This window comes from Canis lupus, chromosome 14 (genome assembly GCF_048164855.1).
Source record: "Canis lupus baileyi chromosome 14, mCanLup2.hap1, whole genome shotgun sequence".
NCBI lineage: Eukaryota > Metazoa > Chordata > Mammalia > Carnivora > Canidae > Canis > Canis lupus.
In genome coordinates, this window is record NC_132851.1 from 41,070,537 (window position 1) to 41,090,773 (window position 20,237).

The following is a 20,237-nucleotide window of genomic DNA, read 5'->3' on the forward strand; positions in this document are numbered from 1 at the left end:
GTTACCACTAATCTCCATATTGCTAATCCAGTTTTTACTTCTGTCCTCCCTCCGCCTCACCCCGCCCCGTGAAAAATGCACAAATGTCTACTCATATAGCAAATATTGTTTTAGAGACAATATAGGAAATTGGTTAAGAGCATAGACTAATCAGAATGACTTTGGTTTCAATCCTGACTGTGCCTCTGTTTAAAATCCTAGCTGTGTGGCTTTGTGGGAAGTTACAAACTTTTCTGTGCCTCAGTTTCCTCACCTGAAAGATGAAGATAATAGTAGTACTTACCTTAGCAGTTTTGTTAGGATTAAATGAAATAATGCACATAAAACTTACAGCATGTGGCACATATTTAATACTTAGTAAATGTTAGCTGTTATTAATAAACTTAATGTATTTTACTATTGAGGGTATAAATACAAGGGAAATTTTTTAAGGATGATTTTTATTATGAAATATTTGCTATATATGAAAGTTTGTATATGATATATAAGTTAGAAAATGAACAACTGGGAATTTAGCACGCAACCTGAGAACTTATATTCTTGATCACCTTCTCCTCATATTCCCCTTCACCCTATGTATCCAAAGTGACTGTCCTGATCAGTCACTCAGCCTCTGCTGCCCATCTGCCAGAGCTCTGGTGCCACCTCAGCCTGGTGGTCCTCCGCAGGAGGGAGAGAGCCAGCAGGTGGCCAGCTGATGAGGGCCGCCCATGGCCTTGTAAGCTCACTCTTGGGCAGGAGTAGGGACGGCCACATGTCCCAGTGCGCTGGGCTGGAGGCCAGAGACTGACCCCATGCCTGGAGCTGCGACGTACATGTAGTTGCAGAGCTGCCACCGGTCCCTGACCCTGGTGAGCAGCTGCCCTCTGGGGCCTTGAAGCTGGGTCCAATCCCCGGCCCTGTGCATGCATGGTGGCCACCCTCGAAGCATTGCGGCCTGTCCTGCCTCCAATGCCCCCAGCTTAGGGCAGCCTGGGCTGGAGGGGACTGTGTTTCACCTCTTTCAAACCACGTCAGTGAGGATTATGAGCTGGAAGCTGTTGGAAAGGCCCGTGGTTCCTTCAGCTGCTATTCTCTCTTAAAATCCATGTGGCAAGCCCTGCAGCAGGTATAGGAAAGACAGCAAATTTCTGTTTATCGAGAACATTCCACTGCTGCACCGAAGGCACACATCTTTGGTGGGACTTGGAATTCTGGAGAACTCCCTTTGTGAAAAACTGGGTTTAATTCATTTAAATTCCATCTGTCAGTTTTCCACTTTGTTATGTTTCGGGGCGCATCAAGAAACCATGAACAACTTTAGTAATGGCAGAGTTTGCCATTTCCTCAGTGAAGGCTTTATTGCCAAGGACATTCTGAACCAAAAAATTTACAAAGTTTTGTCTTATGATAAGGATGCTTTCTATGTCATAGACCTGGGAGACATTCTAAAGAAACATCTGAGATGGTTAAAAGCTCTTCCTTGGGTCACTCCCTTTTATGCAGTCAAATGCAATGATAGCAGAATCATAGTGAAGACCTAGCTGCCATTGGGATAAGATTTGACTGTGCCAGCAAGACTGAAATACAACAGGTGCAGAGTCTTAAGGGTGCCTCCAGAAAGGATTATCTGTGCAAATCTTTGTAAACAAGTATCTCAGATTAAGTACGATACAAAGAACAGGGTCCAGGTGACGACTTTGGATAGTGAAGTTGAATTGGTAAAAGTTGTCGGGCACATCCAAAAGGCAAAGTTGATTTTGCGAATTGCCACTGATGATTCCAAAGCAGTCTGTCTCAGTGTTAAATTTGGTGCCACACTCAAAACCAGCAGGATTCTTTTGGAACAGATGAGAGAGGTAAACTTTTTTTTTTTTAAAGATTGTATTTATTTGAGGGAGAGCACAAGGGAGAAGGAAAAGCAGACTCCCTTCTGAGCAAGGAGCCCAACTCGGGGCTTGATCCTAGGACCCTGGGATGATGACCTGACCAAAGGCAGGCGCCTCTGAGTCCGGCAGATACTATGTTGTATCAGCTTTCATGCTCGCAGTTAATACCATTGCCAAAAAGCTTGATTAAAGGAATAGAGAGGCTCTGATGATGAAGATTAAGTTGAGTGAACAAACCTTTATGTACTACGTGAATGTTGGAGTGTATGGATCGTTTAGTTGCATCCTCGATAATTATGCACATGTGAAGCCCCTTCTGCAGAAGGGACCCAAACCAGATGCAAGGTACTATTCATTCAACTAGCCTATTAGGACCAATACGTGATGGCCTTGATCACATTGTTGAGAGCTGTGATTTGTCTGAGATGCATGTGGGCAATTGGATGCTCTTTGAAAACGTGGGTGCTTAGACTGTTGCTGCTGCTTCTACTTTGGATGGGTTCTGAGGCCAGCTAGGTACTATATGATGTTGGGGCCAACATGGCAACTGGTACAGCAAATCCAGAAAAACGACTTCCTGCCCAGAGTAGAGGAATAGGAAGATGTCAGCTCTCTGCCTGTGTCCTGTGCTTGGGAGAGTGGGATGAAGCATCCCCTGTTGCCTGTGCTTCAGCTAGGATTAATAGGATTAACGTGTAGTTGTTACTCCTCTAGCTGTTAACTTCAAGTTTAGCTTGGATTGTGGGATCTGGGGGGACCATTTAACTTAATTGCCGTTAGTTTTGAAATGTCTTTGTAGGTGGTGGTGGCATAATATGCAACAATACGGAAGGCTAGGAGATGGAGTCACTTACCTGTGTTCCTGTGGAAACTATTTGAATATTTGTTTTTATGGGATTTTTATACACTTCTCACACATGCCACTAAAGAGTGCTCCTCAACTGCTGAGCAAGTGTTTGTAGCTTATACATCATCAGAATGGGTCAAAAGCTTAGTATAGTGACCTGTTTTAAAAATAAAGTATGTTGGGGTGCCTGGCTACCTCAGTCAGTTGGGTGTCCTACACTTGGTTTGGGCTCAAGTCATGATCTCAGGTCCTGGAGACCCTGTGTTGGACTCTGTGCTCAGCATGGAGTTGTCTTAGGATTTGTTTCCTCTTCTTCTCCCTCTGCCCCCTGCCCCCATACATCTTTTTTAAAAAAAAAAAAAGTATTTTGAGGGGGGCCTGGCTGGCTGGCTTGGTGGAACATGCAACTCTTGATCTCAGAGTTGTAAGTTCAAGCCCCATGTTGGACGACGTAGAGATTACTTGGAAAGAAAATCTGTATTGGGGCACCTGAGTGGCTCAGTGGTTGTGTTTGCCTTTGGCTCAGGGTGTGATCCTGGGTCCTTCATTAGGCTTCCCACGGGGAGCCTCCTTCTCCCTCTGCCTGTGTCTCTGCCTCTCTCTGTGTCTCTCATGGATAAATAAAATCTCTAAAAAAAATAAAATATATATTTTTAGAAAGTATCTTGAAATAAAAGCAAGAAAAACCATAGTGACTTCTGAATTTTGTGTTTATTTCTAAAAATAGGAATAGATTTAGACATTTGTATGTATGTCATTGTTTAGCTTGTTTGTGTACTTTATTGTGTGATAACTTGATATGTGTATGCTTTTGTGATTTACTTTTTTCATTAAATTTTGCTAAGATTTATCCTAATGGTATATGTATCTAGTTCATTAATTTTCGTGGAAATAATTAGAATATGTACTTTTGAGGGTTGTGTGAATTAAATCAGTTGATAAATGTAAAGTGCTTAGAATAGTGGTTGTCACATAGTGAAGGCTCAGAGAAAGATAGTCATTATTGTATTTATTATTCACTAGTGTATGAAATGTATGCACAGTCACATGGTCTACCTGTTCTCCTGCTTATGGACATTTGAGTGGTTTCCGATTGAAGCAACAGTACACATTGCTGCTCTGAAATATTCATGTTCTTTTCTCCTTATGCTCTTGTGCAAGTTTTTATTAAGGTAAATGTATCGACCTAGAAGTGGAATTTGCTAGGTCATAAGTTAGGCTTGTGCTAACTGTATCAGAGAATGCCATCTTGTTGAGCAAGGTAACTGCCTGTTTGCATTTCTACCAGCAGTGTAGGAGTTCCATTGCTCCGTATCCTTGCCAACATTAGATATATTTTTTCATTTTTTTCTGATTGGATGGTTGTAAAATGACTTCTTGTGGTTTCATTTGGGGTGTGTCCATATGAGGCAGCCATTTCTTCATATGTTTATCTCTTATTTGTATTTCCTTTGCTCCTTGTTCTTCTGCTCTGTTTTTCTGATGAGTTGTCTTGTTGATCTGGAGGAGTTCTTACATAGTGGTACTTTTGTTGATCCTGTTTGTTAGAAATATCTTCTCCCAGTTTGAAGTTTTTCTTTTCTTTTTTTTTTAAAGGGATCTTTTGTTGGACAGAAGTCTTGAATTTTAATTTAGTAGAACATATCCATTTTTTCTTGCTTAAGAAATCTGTCTCAGCACCTAACTCTAGGAAATGAACAAGGGGTAGTGGAAGGGGAGGAGGGCGGGGGGTGGGGGTGACTGGGTGACAGGCACTGAGGGGGGCACTTGGCGGGATGAGCACTCGGTGTTATGCTGTATGTTGGCAAATTGAACTCCAATAAAAAAATAAAAAAAAAGAAAACTGTCTCGGGGTGCCTGGGGGACTCAGTGGTTGGGGGCTCAGCTGTTGAGTGTCTCAGGCTGGGACCCTGGGGACCCGGGATCAAATCCCGCATTGGGCTCCCCGCAGGGAGCCTGCTTCTCCCTCTGCCTGTGTCTCTCATGAATAAATACATAAAATCCTTAAAAAGAAAAATCTGTCTCTATCATGAAAATATTCTCTCTTGTTCCCTCTTAGGCATGTAAACGTCATATCATGTAAGTCCTTAATCTACCTTAGATTGGCTGTGTGTGGTGTGAGGTATTTTTAATTCTTAATTTTTATCTATACAGTTGTCTCAGTAGGCACTTTATTTGAGAGAGAGCACAAGCAGGGGAAGGAACAGAGGGCGAGGGACAAGCAGACTCCTTGCTGAGCAGAGAGCTGGACATGGGTCTCTGTCTCAGGATCCTAAGATCATGACCTGAGCCAAAGTCCGATGCTTAACCAACTGAGCCACCCAGACGCCCCTCTAGAATAGTTTTGAGTTAAAGGATTTATAGTGTGTGTCCTTGTTTTGTTTCTTATTTTAAAGAAACGCATTTAAAATGTTCACCATTGAGTATGTTTGTTAGAGTTTGTTTTATTTTCTAAGAAAATTCCGTTTTATCCTAGTTTTCAAAAAAAGGTTTGAAACTTGCATGGGTATTCAATTTTAGTGAATGTTTTTTCTTTATAGCTCCTGAAATGATTCTATAGCTTTTGTCCTTCAGTCTGTTAATGAGGAGCATTAATAGTTTTACTAATGTTTGACTACTTTTGCATTCCTAGGATAAATCCAACTTGACCTATCATATATTATCTTTTTAATACATTGCCAGATTGCTAGCTAATATTGTTTATAGGTTTGTATGAAAGCATCTACTCATTGTAACTTTTTGAATAAACTTTATAGCAGAAAATATAGGCGCTGAACTGAAAGCTCCACTTATTAAGCAAGAGCCTCTCCAAGTAAGAGGTAAATATATTTCATTCTAATTTTTACTATAATGGTTTTTTGAATTAAATATACAAAATGAGTTTACATAGAGCTCTGTATAATTATATTATTCTGGGTGTACAGTCCATTTTTACTTTGCTTTATATATACCGACCATAAAAATTTATTCTCCTGTTTATAAGCTAATTTTCTACTGAAAGTCACTTTGCATTTTGTTTACAAATTTTGTGGTAATTGTTTTTTCAAAACCCCAAAGAAAATAAGAACAAATAAAAGTCATCAGCTGCTTTATCATTTTTGGAAAAGTAATGTGATTAAAGAAAAAGAGACCAATGCCTTTCAGTTATGGCATGTTCAAGTCCAGACAGAGTTTGGACATTCTTGTCCAACTTTTTTTTCTAGGAATAACTGAGTGATGAAGGAATTCTTGTTTACAGCTCTGCTCTTTATAATGAGCTATGGCTCGTGTCTCCAGAGCAGCGTGTTGTACGTGTGACTCTGTCACTAGAAGCACCGTGGCTTTGGCGTCAGGCAGAGGTGGACTCTGTGGCTCCAGCATGTCCTCGCTGTATGGCCTTGGGCATTTCCCTGAGCCATAGTTTTCTCCCCTGTAAGATTGAGCTAACAGAGGAATTTCTTTTCTAGAATAACCTTGAAGATGATCCATAGTATATACGGTTACAGTTCAGAATAATGAACATGATAGCAGTCACCATTGTCACTAATCGGGGCCAGGACAGGGCAGTAGGGATTTCTGTAGACTTTGAAGGAATCTTTAAAGAGTAATTTTAAAAAACCCACTCATCTTTTAAAAGAAAGAAGTAATTCTTTGCTCCAGAGAAGCTCATCTGGATTTAGAATTTTAGGATTATTATATTAAAGGAAGCTTAGAAACTTGAAACAGAAGGCTGAACTTCCTTGGATGTATTTTTTTCAAATACAGTTTTGATTTTTATACTGACTTTTATGTTTATAATGTTCTTGTTATGATTTGTGAATTTGATTTTAATAGTTAATATGTTACCTTAAGAGTCTTATTTACCAACTGTGGTGATGGATAATTTTAGTCTTAGTTTATTCTTTCCACTTGAAATTACAACGGACAACTCGTATATTAATATCTGAGAATAGAGTATGAAGTAAAGGGTGACAATTTGAAATAGAACACATGATTTTCTGTTGTTTTGCCCTTGCTCTTCAGATATTTGCTTTATCTTATCATCTATGTCATACCACCAAGAGTCTCACTTTACAATGATTATAAACATAGATCTATATTGAGTGTGATTATTAATTCACAGACTATAATTGTTGCCAAATTGGTATTTTGTTATTGATATCTGTATTTTTTGTTTGTTTGTTTTTGTTTTTGTTTTAGGAACAATTTGATACTTGGTAACAGGGAAGTAATTTAATAGAAGGCCGTATTTTACCTGTAATCTGTAATAAACTTCCTGTAATTTTTAACTGATAAAAATATTCTTTATGTTTACTTTAGCTTTCTTATGGACTATGTGAAGTAGTCCAGCAGCTTTTAGGCTTTTTTGACTGCAACTCACATAAGAAATATTAATGATCTACTATATAAAGAGATTATTGTATGTAACCGAAACAGAAGTCTTCACAAAAAGTACTTACTCATTGTATGGGGTACTCTTTGACCACTTTCTATTTTCATTTTTTATCAAATGCTGGTTTCACCCTGTAGTTTGAAAAACATTGAACAAGCATATAATTTTTTATTGAAACTTCATTTTCATTTAGACCCTAAGACAATTTATTATTATTTTTTAGACCCTAGACAATTTAAATTGTACTAGTACAATGTAAACAGATCAGGAATACCTATGCAGGATATCCATTAGACAGAAGATTAACATTTTGGCATCGGTTACAGATGACTATGGAGATACGATCTAGATGTCTACAAATGGAATTTTGTCATGTTCTGGTCTTGGGAGACTTTCTTCTGATACCATTCAGTGCATCAGGAAAAACAATTTTTTTGTGAAATTCATTAGTGAAATTCATTAGCTCACTTAAGCGTCAGCATATATGTTCATCTTCTAATGTGTTTTCCAGTGTGCAAATTTATTATGTTTCTGTATATTCTTTAATTTAGTCAAAGCAGTCCTTAAGAAGAGGGAATATGGACCAAAGTACACTCAGAATAATTTCATCACTGGAGTCAGAGCAATAAATGAGTTCTGCCTTAAATCCAGGTATAGCATTTTTTTTTAAATTTCTAATGTGGTAGCTCTATCTAATCTAACCATTAATTTCTTTTTATGTGTTACTTGCTACCTCCACATGGAAACTTTCCAAGGACTCCTTCCTAAATTGAAGAACTATTCAGTTTAAAAATGTTAAAATTTTTAGCTTTCTAAACGGAATTCTGCCTCAGTGTGAACAATCCCAGCCTTTTGTGGTATCTTAAACTCAAAACATGTTCTTCAAAACCTCTGTATCGTACAAGAACTTTAGTAGGAGTTTTATTATCATGTTAATATGTAGCAGAGTTATCAATGAGATATTTGTGTATTTGTATGTTTACCTTTTTAAAGTTTTGGGTTTATTTGGCTAGCAGAGTTGAGTAATTTAGTTATTTATGTTCACAGCCCAACTGTGGTTTCTGTTGAGCATAAGTTATCTTTATTTTCTAATATCTTTTTGTTATTAAATTTCTTGTAATCATAGAGATTTGTTGAGATATTTGTCACAGATTTAAAAATTTCACCCTCCTTTGTGTGTTCACCTACGAAAGCCGTATTACATGGAAGATTTCTTGGCAACTTAGACATCAGATTTAGCCTTTTTTCCCCCCTTCTTCCTCCTGGTCACATCTTCTATGGTATATTATCAAGAAATAAGAGTTCTTATAATCAGTTTTATAAGTTATGTAACTATTAAAACAACAACCAGTTGTAACATTGATATAAAAAATGCTTGTTTCACATGAAGTGCTTCATTTAGTTCTCACAAAAATTTTGTGAATTAAGTAGATTAGATATTGCTGTCTCCACATTGTAGGCCTCCACCCTGTAGGCCATAGTAAAGATGTCAGTGATGACCGAGCTCATTTCCTGAATATGTACCTTTGATACCTTGCTGCCCAAACTTTTTATAAATATGTGATAGTGGTTGATTTATGTATTTTAAAGATTTTATTTTTAAGTAATCTCCATAATTTTAGTATTACCACTTAGTATTAACCTGGATATAAACAAGTAGGATTATAAATTCTAAATTTTATTTTGTTTATTTATTTGAGAGAGAGAGAGAGAGAGACACAGAGAGATCATGAGCAGGAGGGAAAAGGTAGAGAGAGCAGCAGACTCCACACTGAGTAGGGATCCCAGTGCAGGACTTGATCCCAGGACCCTGGGACCATGACTCAAACTGAAAGCAGATGCTTAATTACCTGGGACACCCAGGTACCCTAAATTTAAATTCTTAAATAGAGGATGATACTCTGATGTTTTTTCCACTTTCCTTTTTTTTTCCCATATGTCAGATGTGGCAGTGGGGTGTCCATAGCAGATAAAATATAAACACCAGTGAAGGAGTTGAATCTCTGCATATTATGTTAAGGCATCTATAGTTAGTATCAAGAATAATTGTTAATTTTTCACTGTCTCTACACCGATTTTTGTGTACAAAATGCCATCTTAATTTTTCAAGGCTTTAAGTTGATCTTTGTAGCCTTTAAAGATCAGGATCTAGGTAGTGGCTTTTATCTGCCCCTAGTAATCTTTCTAATAACAAAAAGTATATGAATTGTATCTGAATAAATTTAGCATGTTTCTTTCTTCAGTGATCTAGAACAACTTCGCAAAATCAGACGACGAAGTCCTCATGAAGATACCGAGTCCTTTACTGTATACTTGAGATCAGATGTGGAGGCAAAGTAAGAACATATTTCTTTTAAACCAAATACACAAGCCAAATTTTGGATTAATAAAAACCCATTTTAGATAGACTCAAAGGTTTTTAAATGTTACACTTTAAAAGAAGAGTATGTACTAGTTAACTAAAAGTACGTGGTAATTTATATGACAATTTACTGTTGAATTTACTTACTGTTCAGATTTAATTCAGAAAAATTTCTTAAGTGCTTTACATTTTTCCTAAAGGACCTTATGTTTTGTTGTAAGATTCTCATATAGTTATAGTTCATCTCAATTTAAATATCATTACAATAAAGTCATTAAAATTGTTCATTATTGATGGCCGTGTGTGTGTGTGTGTGTGTGCGCGCGCACAGATCTTTGGAAGTTTGGGGAAGTCCTGAAGCTCTTGCCAGAGAGAAAAAACTGCGTAAGGAAGCAGAAATAGAATACAGAGAAAGTAAGTATATTCACTTTATTTATTTATTTATTTATTTTTAAGATTTTATTTATTTATTCACGAGAGAGAGAGGCAGGCAGAGACATACGCAGAGGGAGAAGCAGGCTTCATGCAGGGAGCCCAATGTGGGACTCGATCCGAGGACCATGAGATCACCCCCTTAGCTGAAGGCAGATGCTCAACCGCTGAGCCATCCAGGTGTCCCAAGTATATTCACTTTAAAATGGAGTTAATTGAAATGTAACTTGTAGGTAAAACTTGGGCCTTTAATAATTGCACTTCCTGGTAGTTGCATGCCTCTTGGCTTTGACTGTTTTGGTCCTAGTAAATACCAATTTCCACTTTGGGATTCAGTTTCTTTTTAAACAGTATCTGCTTTTTGTTTTTTTCCATTAAAGATGATGAGAAGAACCAAAGCTAGTTGGTGATTTGAAGATTATATGTCCTAAAAGTGGTAGTGCTTTCTTACAGGAAAGTCTGTTAATTTAGTTTCCCCATTTCTACCTTACTTTTCTTTCTTTTTTTTTTTTTTTTTTTAAGATTTATTTATTTATTCCAGAGAGAGAGTCACATGAGTGGGGGAGTGGCAGAGGGAAGGGGAGAGCGAGAGAAGTAAACTCCCCGCTGGGCATAGAACCTGATGCCAGGCTGGATCTCATAACTCATAAGATCATGGTCTGAACTAAAACCAAAAGTTGGATGCTTAACTGACAGAGCCACTCAGGCACCCCTCCCCCCCACCATTTCTACTTTAATTCATTCATTGAGCAGTTAGTTATCAAACATTTATGGTGAACCAGATACTGTGCTTGATGCCTGAGATTTAGGTGCAAATAAGACTCTCAGGGCATTAAACAGTCCAATAATTGAGTGACAGAGCCATCTTTATAGAATTAATTATTCAGGATTATGTGAAATATATTTAGATAATTCTTTGATTTATATATATATGTGTGTATTCATGACAAAAGTGATGCACACTTGTGATTTAAAAAAGAATACAAAAATATAAAGAACAAAAGGTCTCCTTTTAATACCTCTACTTACCATGTCATTTTACTTTCCATAGATGACTGTTGGTGGCAGTTGGTATATATCTATCCAGAATATTTCTGATGAATTTTCAAATCTATATACATACATGTTTTCACTTAAATGTAAATTGGGTGACACAATACATATTGTTTTGCATCTTGTTTTTTATATTTACCAGTGTAACCATAAACATCTTTCTTTGTCTACATATAGAAATCTGCCTCTCTCATTCCTTTTAACAGCTGCATAATATTCCATTGCATGGAACTCATTAGTGAATGTCCTATTTCTTAAATATATAATAATATAATACTCTTATTGCAAATATATGGGATAAAATGTTAATAGTATTTCAGAGTCAAAGGACATGGGCATTTTAAGATTTGATAGAATAATCTCTGAAGGAATGTGGTACCAGTTCACATTTACACTTACGGTGTGTGAAGGTAACTATTTTCTCATACCCTTGAAAATGCTGGATATTACCATCATTTTAACTTTCTTGTGTTTTTGATGGGCAACAGATGGTACCTTTAATTTTGAGTTTCTGTGATGACTACTGAGGTTGGTTATCTTTTAATATCTTTTCTTAATTCTTCTGTGATAATTTTTATAGACTCCTATTAAATCGTGTGCCTTATAATTGATTTTCATGAGTTTTTGGTGGATCTTAATTTTGTATGTTCTGAACATTTTTTTTGAGTTACCTACTTTTCATTTATTTTTAAAATATTATTTATTTTTGTTTCAAGTTTTTACTTAAATTCTAGTTAGTTAACATATAGTGTAATATTGGTTTCAGGAGTAGAATTTAATGACTTACCACTTACATTTGACACCCAGAGTTCATCCCAACAATTGCCCTCCTTAATACCCATCACCCATTTAGCCCATCCTTTGTCCACGTCTCTTCCATCAACTCTTAATTTGTTCTCTGTAGTTAAGAGTCTCTTACAGTTTGCTTCCTTTTCTTTTTGTTTTTGTATTCCTTTCCCCTATGTTCATCTTTTTTTTTTTTTTTTTAGATTTTATTTATTTATTCATGAGAGAGAGAGAGTGAGAGAGAAAGGCAGAGACACAGGCAGAGACAGAAGCACGCTCCATGCAAGGAGCCAGACGTGAGACTCGATCCCAGGTCTCCAGGATCACACCCTGGGCTGAAGGCAGTGCTAAACCACTGAGCCACCCGGGCTGCCCACCCGGGCTGCCCTGTTCATCTGTTTTGTTTCTTAAATTCCACTTTGAGTGAAATCATACTTCTTTTTCTCTGACTTATTTTGTTTAGCATAATACTCTCTAGCTCTCTCTACGTTGTTGCAGATGGCAGGATTTCATTCTTTTTGATGGTTGAATAATATTCCATTGTATATATACACCACTTTCTCTTCATTCATTCATCAGTCAGTGGACATTTGGGGTCGTTCCATAATTCGGCTATTGTTAATAGTGATGCTGTAAACTTCGGGGTGCATGTGCCTCTTCAAATCAGTATTTTTGTATCCTTTGGGTGAATACCTAGAAGTGTAACTGCTGAGCCATAGGGTAGCTCTATTTTTAACTTTCTGAGGAACCTCTACACTGTTTTTACAGAGTGGCTGCACCAGTTTGCATTCCTACCTACAGTACAAGAGGGTTTCCCTCTCTCTGTATCCTTACCATCTTTTGTTTCCTGGATTGTTAGTTTTAGCCGTCCTGACAGCATGAGGTAGTATCTCGTGGTGGTTTTGATTTGTATTTGCCTGATGATGAGTGATGTGGAGCATCTTTTCATGTGTCTGTTGGCCATCGCGATGTCTTTGAAAAGTCTGTTCATGCTTTCTGCCCACTTTTTAACTGGATTGTTTTTGTGGGGTATTGAGTTTGATAAATTCTTTATAGATTTGGGGTACTAACCCTTTATTAGATTCGTCATTTGCAAATATCTTCTCCCATTCCATAGGCTGACTCTTAGTTTTGTTGAAGAAGACCCAGTAGTTCACTTTTGCTTTCGTTTCCCTTGCCTCTGGAGATGTGTCTAGTAAGAAGTTGCTGTGGTTGAGGTCAAAGAAGTTGCTGCCTGTGTTCTTCTCTAGGATTTTGATGGTTTCCTTTTGTTTTTTTTTTCATTTGTCTTTATTGAAGTTTGATTTACCAACATATAGTATAACACCCCGTTACCCCATCCCCCACCCACCCCCACTTCCACAACCCTTTGTTTGTTTCCCAGAGTTAGGAGCCTCTCTTGGTTGTCTCCCTCTCTAATTTTTCCCACTCAGTTCCCCTCCTTCCCTTATAATCCCTCTCACTGTTTCTTATTTTCCCCATATGAGTGAAACCATATGATGTTTGTCCTTCTCTGATTCACTCAGCATAATACCCTCCAGTTCCAGTCACGTCAAAGCAAATGGTGGGTATTCGTCCTTTCTGATGGCTAATACTCCATCGTGTATATAGACCACATCTTTATCCATAATCTGTTGAAGGACATCGAGGCTCCTTCCACAGTTTGGCTATTATAGACACTGCTGCTGTGAACTTTGGGGTGCAGGTGTCCTGGCAGATTTTGCTGGTTTCCTGCCTCACATTTAGGTCTTTTCATCCATTTTGAATTTATTTTTGTGCATGGTGTAAGAAAATGCTCCAGTTTCATTCTGCATGTTGCTGTCCAGGTTTCGCAAGATCGTTTGTTGAAGAGAGTGTCTTGTTTCCATTGATATTCTTTCCTGCTCTGTCAAAGATAAGTTGACCATATTGTGGGCCCATTTCTGGGTTCTCTATATTCTGTTCCTTTGATCTATGTGTTTATTTTTGTGCGAGTACCAACCACACTGTCTTCATGACTACAGCTTTCTAATATAGTCTGGAATCATGATTACTCTAGCTTTGCTTTTGTTTTTTCAAGATTGCTTTGGCTATTCTGGGTCTTTTGTGGGTCCATATAAATTTTAGGATTATTTGTTCTAGCATTGTGAAAAATGTTGGTATATTTTGATAGGGATTGCATTAAATCTGTAGATTGATTTGGGTAGTGTAGACATTTTAATGATGATTATTCTTCCAACCCATGAGCATGGAATGTTTTTCCATTTCTCTGGGTCCTCTTCAGTTTCTTTCGTAAGTATTCTGTAGTTTCCAGAGTGCAGATCTTTACCTCTTGGTTATAGGTTTGTTCCTAGGTATCTTACTGTTTTTGGTGCAATTGTAAATGGACTTGATTCCTAGATTTCTCTTTCTTCTGCTTCATTTTTGGTATATAGAAATGCAACAGATTTCTATACGTTGATTTTGTATACTGTGACTTTGCTGAGTCTCCATTCTAGCAATATTTTGGTGAAGTCTTTTGGTATTCAATGTAGAGTATCATGTTATCTGTGAAATTGTGAAATTTTTGCTTCTTCCTTGCCAATTTGGGTGCCTTTTATATCATTTTTTCCTAGTGAGAGAGAGAGTAGGGCGGGGGGGGGGGTTTGAGAGAGAGAGAGAGAGAGAGAATTCAATCTTAAGCAGGCTCCACAACCAGCATAGAGCCTGATGCGGGGCTCAGTATCACAACCCTGGGGTCATGACCAGAGCCAAAATCAAGAGTTGGATGCTTAACTGTCTGAGCCACTCAGGCACTTCAGGATGCCTTTTATTTTTTTGTTGTCTGATTGCTGAGGTTAGAACTTCCGGTACTTTGCTTAACAGTGATGAGAGTGGACATCCATGTCTTGTTCCTGACCCTTAGCAGGAAAGTGCTCAGTTTTTCCCCAATGAGGATAATATTAGCTGTGGGTCTGTCTTTTTTTTTTTTTTTTTTTTAAAGATTTTATTTATTTATTCATAGAGACAGAGAGAGAGAGAGAGGCAGAGACACAGGCAGAGGGAGGAGCAGGCACCATACAGAGAGCCTGATGTGGGACTCGATCCACGGTCTCCAGGATCACGCCCTGGGCTACAGGTGGCGCTAAACCGCTGCGCCACCAGGGCTGCCCAGCTGTGGGTCTTTCATACATGACTTTTATGATGTTGAGATATGTTCCCTCCATCCCTACTTTGTTGTGGGTTTTTGTTCTTAATATTTTTCTATGTTCCTTCTTCACATTTTGTTTCATTTCCCATCAGTGGGAGATTTCAAACATAGATGTACAGAGGATAGTATAACAACTCCTCAAGAATCCATCACTCAGCTTTACAATTATCAATACATGGCCAACCGTGTTTTATCTTTATCTCCCTTACTGACCCTCACTCTTTTTTTTTTTTTTTTTTTTTTTAATTTATGATAGTCACACAGAGATAGAGAGAGAGGCAGAGACAGGCAGAAGGAGAAGCAGGCTCCATGCACCGGGAGCCCGACGTGGGATTCGATCCCGGGTCTCCAGGATCGCGCCCTGGGCCAAAGGCAGGCGCCAAACCGCTGCGCCACCCAGGGATCTCCCCTCACTCTTTTAAATTGCTTTGAAACCAGTCCCAGTATTCTATCATTCATCTATAAATATTTCAGTATATGTTTCTAAAAAAACAGGTGTTTTAGTTAGTTCCTATGATAGTGATAGTTAACTGTTTTAGAACATTCACTAACTCCTGCCTGCAGTTATCTGTCAGCCAGTCCTCATATCCTCTCAGCTGCACCTTGGTTGAAGATCTAGGGTGATTTTGGATAGTTTGAATTCAGGTAAAGAAAATCAGTGACCTTCTGCTGATTGGTTATTCCTTGTCTTGACAAAATAACATTTTGTCTCTTTCTGACTAATCTAGCCAGGAGGAATAAGAAATATATTTGAGGTTCTCATAGGCCTACAATATATAATATTAAGTTATCAGCATGTTGAGCAAGTATAGTTTTTTGCAGAATATAATCCCTTTAAATCATTAGTTTAGCATTTTGAAAAGTAATAAGGAGAATTAGTGAATCCTAGTATCTATGGGGTTTTGGCTTCTCAGAAGAAGCAAACAGTTATGGATTATATTTACAGATATGTTGAAGAGAGCTGCAATTAAATCCACAGAAGTGAAATAATTTCGGTAAAAGAAATATATATTGGGGTCAGGGAGCTTTGGAATTTTGGTATCACTATTCAGTTAAAGGCTTCCATTGGGTTCTTTTAGGTAATAGAGATGCTAATACAGGATATGATCAAATGTTGTTCCAATAGGGCAGATTGCATTGGGGAATTAGATGCTTGCACTGCACTTATATTTCTGATTACTTTGGGGATCTGATAATGTGGCAGGATTAAAATTGAGGTAGAGGTGTTAGTATCTGAGAACAATGTCCACGTTTTTCTTTGACAGTCACCCTTTATTTAGGAGAATCTGAATTCTTTAATTGTATTTCTAAATTCTGTACAGGACCAAAGCTTAAAGGTGATAGTATTAACCTTCCCTTGATGAGTTGGTGAAATTTCTAGATGGAAATTGAGAGACAATTAAGATCAGTAATATAAGAGGAAAAGAAGCAGAGAGTTTCTGGAGAGCATGGGAGTTCAGAATCATTTAGTATCAAGACTGGGAGCAGTGGGATAGGAAGGAGATCCAGGAGAAGGGAAAGGATGGAGGAGACATGCTAAGAAGGAAAGAACAAAGTAAGCAAAGTAGAGGTGCTCAGATTGTCCCATTTTTGGCCAATAGAAGCACCTCAAGTTGGTTGCACCTCAATATACCTAATATTGTAGCATCCTTGCTGTTAGGTACAGTAACGTGCTTCGGGTTTATTTTGTACATGTCCTGCCTCAGGCTGAGCATTACTCATCTCTGAAAGGAACTCCATTTCTTTTTAGTGGGAATTAAAATTGAAACACTGTACTCAGGGCATTAGGGGCACTCATTTTTTGTTTGTTTTGTTTTTTGGGGGGAGAGAGGTATGGAAGGGCAAAAGGAGAGGAAGATTAAGAATCCCAAGCAGGCCTTCATGTCTAGTGTGGAGCCTGATGCAGGGCTCAGTCTCATGACTCCAGGATCCTGACCTGAGCCAAAATTAAGAGTTGGAAGCCCAGTCGACTGAGCCACCCAGGCACCTCAGAGGTACTCATTTTTAAAAGGCTGATGTATTTTTAAGGTCTTTCCAATGGACAGAAATAGGAAATACTTTTCCTTAAGAGAGAAGATACATAGGTTATTCTGAAAAACTTAATGTTTTTTTTTTGTTGTTGTTGTTGTGTTTTGTATCTCTTTTCTTACACTGAAAATCTTAATCCAGTAATATAATAAATTACATTTTTGTTTTATTCTTATGTGTATGTATGCACACATAAAGAAAGGATACAGTGTGGTTTCAAAATAGTAATACCAATATAGCCATCAGGATGATTTAAGATTTCTTGACTTTTCTTTTTGTTAGTATATATTCCACTAGGGATGTATAGTTATGTGTCTGTGTTTTAAATTCACTTGAAATTTGTCTGGATAAACCATCAAATAGATGTAAAATTAGGTTCTTTTGGTTCATTTTGCTTTTGAGTTTTAGAAATAATTTTGATTTTTATTTGGTAATTTTATAAAACATTTACGTGATTCCAAAGTCAAATCTACCAGACAAAACCTTCAGAGAAATTTAGTTTCCATCCTTATCCTTTCTACCCTATTCCTCCCTCCCGGGTGGGTAACCATTTGAAAAATTAGTTTTGGAGTTAATTTTTTCCATTAAAAAACATATTATGGGGATCCCTGGGTGGCGCAGCGGTTTGGCGCCTGCCTTTGGCCCAGGGCGCGATCCTGGAGACCCGGGATCGAATCCCACGTCGGGCTCCCGGTGCATGGAGCCTGCTTCTCCCTCTGCCTGTGTCTCTGCCGCTCTCTCTCTCTCTCTCTCTCTCTCTCTCTCTCTCTCCATGTGTGACTATCATAAATTTAAAAAAAAAAAAAAAACCCATATGAAATAGGTATTATTCCCCCTTCTGCCCCCTTTCATTAATAAGGTATACTTTCTGTCCTTGCTTTTTTTATTTGACATTGAGTCCCGAGGACCATTCTTTGGCAGTAAATGGAGACATTTCTTCATTCCTTTTATAATACTCCATTTTTGGGGATACATCATAGTTTACTCAGTCATTCCCCTATAGGTTGTTTCCTCTTTTACCTTTTTTTCCCCCTGTGTTAAAAAACACAACAGAATTTATCATTTTAACAGAAGTGTTCTGTATCTTTACATTGTTATGAAATGAATACTTAGAATTTTTTCCCCCAGAACTCTTTCATCATGTAAAACCAAAACTGTTAATGAACAGCTCTCCTTTCCCCTACCTGTAGCCCTTGGTAACCATTATTCTGCTTTCTGCTTCTATGAATTTGACTGCTATAGATACCTCATATAAATAGAATCCTACAATATTTGTCTTTCTGACCGAGTTATATCACCTACTTAATGTCCTCAAGGATCATCTGTGTGCCAGGATTTTCTTCTTTTTAAATTCTGAATATTTCATTGTATGTATATACCGTTTGTATGTAGCCGTTTGTCCATGAACATGTTGATTGCTTTCATTTTTTGGCTCTTCTGAGTAGTGGTACTCTGAATATGGGTATGTAAATACTTGTTGAAGTGGGGTTGCTAGATTATACAGTAGTTGTTAATTTTTTGAGGAACCCTCCATCATGGTTGCACCATTTTACAGTCCCACCAGCTTGCAAAAGGTTTTCAGTTTCTCCATTTCCTTGCCAATATTTGTTTTCTGGGTTTCCTTTGGTTTGGTTTTTGGACAATGGATATTCTGATAGGTGTGAGGTGATACCTCATTGTAGTTTTGATTTACAATTTTCTGATGATGAGTGTGATAATGAGCATCCTTTAATGAGCTTGTTGACCATTTGTATATCTTCTTTGGAGAAAGGTCTGTTCGGGTCCTTTGCTCATTTTTATTTGCATTGCAGATCTAGAGTTTTTATAATTGATGTTTTTGCTGATAGCCAGCAGAACATATTTAATATACTCATAAAGAGAATAATTGTGTTGACCTAAAATGTGACCGATAAGAATATGTATGAGCTAAAATGTATTTTGTAATTCTTTTCTTATAAAGGGCTATTTAGAAACCAAAAAATATTAAGAGAATATAGAGACTTCCTCGGAAACACCAAGGTAAGATTATCTTTCTAATAATGTTATATATGCATATTTTGCATAATGAAATTTTAACATGTCTGATCACAAGTCAAGATTTTCTTGAGCACACTGTAATTTACTGAATTATATAGTCTGTCTCTGTGTGGTTTTCTTGAAATTAAAAAAACTGGGATATAAGCTCTCTTTAAATTCAAAACAGGGGATCCCTGGGTGGCTCAGCGGTTAAGTGCCTGCCTTTGGCCCAGGGCGTGATTCTGGAGTCCCGGGATCGAGTCCCACATTGGGCTCCCTGCATGGAGCCTGCTTCTCCCTCTCCCTGTCTCTGCCTCTCTCTCTCTCTCTCTCTCTGTCTGTCTCATCAATAAATAAAAATTTTTTAAAAATAAAAAAAAAATTCACAACAGTGTTATAAACCATAAGTATATAGGTAAAGGAAAGACTTTATTATGATTTTAGCAAAATTCACAACAGTGTTATAAACCATAAGTATATAGGTAAAGGAGAAGACTTTATTATGATTTTAGCAAAACTCTCTCATATGTGCTTTTAATTTCCTGTGTCCTCTCTCCTACTTCTAATCCTGATTAAATATTCAAAATGCCACTTCTCTGCTTGTAACCAAAAAGTTTAGCTCTTGGAGGAGAAAATTACATAGCCATTCTGATTGTTCTTTCCTATTATACATAAAAGTCAGTGGACACAGTATTAGTTGAGTCTTACTGAACTTCCATAGTACATTCAGTCTCTCTGTGAGATAGCTGTTGCCTGTATTTCCTATCTTCTCAAACTTCCTAAAGCCTTAGTGTTCTGCTGATGACCTTGCTTCATCGCTCACTGAAAAAAATAGACGTAATTGAATAAAGTACTTTGCTTTTCTTCACCAGGTTTACTAAGATTTACTTAACTTGTCTAAACTTGTGTGCCACAATACTTCCTATTAGAAGGAAATTAATATTGGGACCAGTATAGAAAGTTTACCTTCATTATCCTATGTCTTATTCTTTTTTTTCTTTAATAAGATTTTATTTATTTATTCATGAGAGACAGAGAGAGGCAGAGACACAGGCAGAGGGAGAAGCAGGCTCCCCACAGGGAGCCCAATGTGGGATTCGATCCCAGGACCCCAGGGTCATGCCCTGAGCTGAATGTAGATACTCACCCACTGAACCACCCAGGCGCGGCCCTGGCTTATTCTTTTCTGAGTCGTCTTCATTTGGCCTTTCATCTCCACCATTCCACTGAAATGGGTCTTATCAAAGTCACCAATACTTCCAAAATAACAAGTAGTCATGTCCAGATTTAATGTTTGCATTTAA

The 20,237-nt window shown here is 37.7% G+C and overlaps 1 protein-coding gene, 1 long non-coding RNA gene and 2 pseudogenes across 5 annotated transcripts in view; 3 read left to right on the top strand and 1 right to left on the bottom strand.

The window, feature by feature from the left end:
- Positions 1 to 3,398, top strand: part of LOC140603991 (ornithine decarboxylase pseudogene) — a 10,222-nt pseudogene extending 6,824 nt beyond the window's left edge.
- Positions 1 to 18,146, bottom strand: part of LOC140603992 (uncharacterized) — a 28,827-nt gene extending 10,681 nt beyond the window's left edge. The window contains exons 1-2 of the long non-coding RNA XR_012007033.1: positions 18,102 to 18,146; positions 7,155 to 7,218 (exon numbers count right to left, since the gene is read on the bottom strand). This is a non-coding gene — a long non-coding RNA (uncharacterized lncRNA). The remainder of the gene's footprint in view (positions 1 to 7,154; positions 7,219 to 18,101) is intronic.
- SLC30A9 (solute carrier family 30 member 9) overlaps positions 1 to 20,237 on the top strand; it is a 79,737-nt gene that overhangs the window by 19,047 nt on the left and 40,453 nt on the right. For 2 of the 4 annotated variants that reach the window (XM_072774841.1, XM_072774839.1), the window contains exons 3-7: positions 5,472 to 5,534; positions 7,639 to 7,738; positions 9,331 to 9,423; positions 9,781 to 9,863; positions 18,878 to 18,936. In XM_072774841.1, the coding sequence (XP_072630942.1) occupies positions 5,472 to 5,534; positions 7,639 to 7,738; positions 9,331 to 9,423; positions 9,781 to 9,863; positions 18,878 to 18,936 (398 nt within the window). The remainder of the gene's footprint in view (positions 1 to 5,471; positions 5,535 to 7,638; positions 7,739 to 9,330; positions 9,424 to 9,780; positions 9,864 to 18,877; positions 18,937 to 20,237) is intronic. The other 2 variants (XM_072774840.1, XM_072774842.1) reach the window with 2 other exon arrangements.
- On the top strand, positions 1,984 to 2,567 carry LOC140604328 (ornithine decarboxylase pseudogene; annotated as a pseudogene).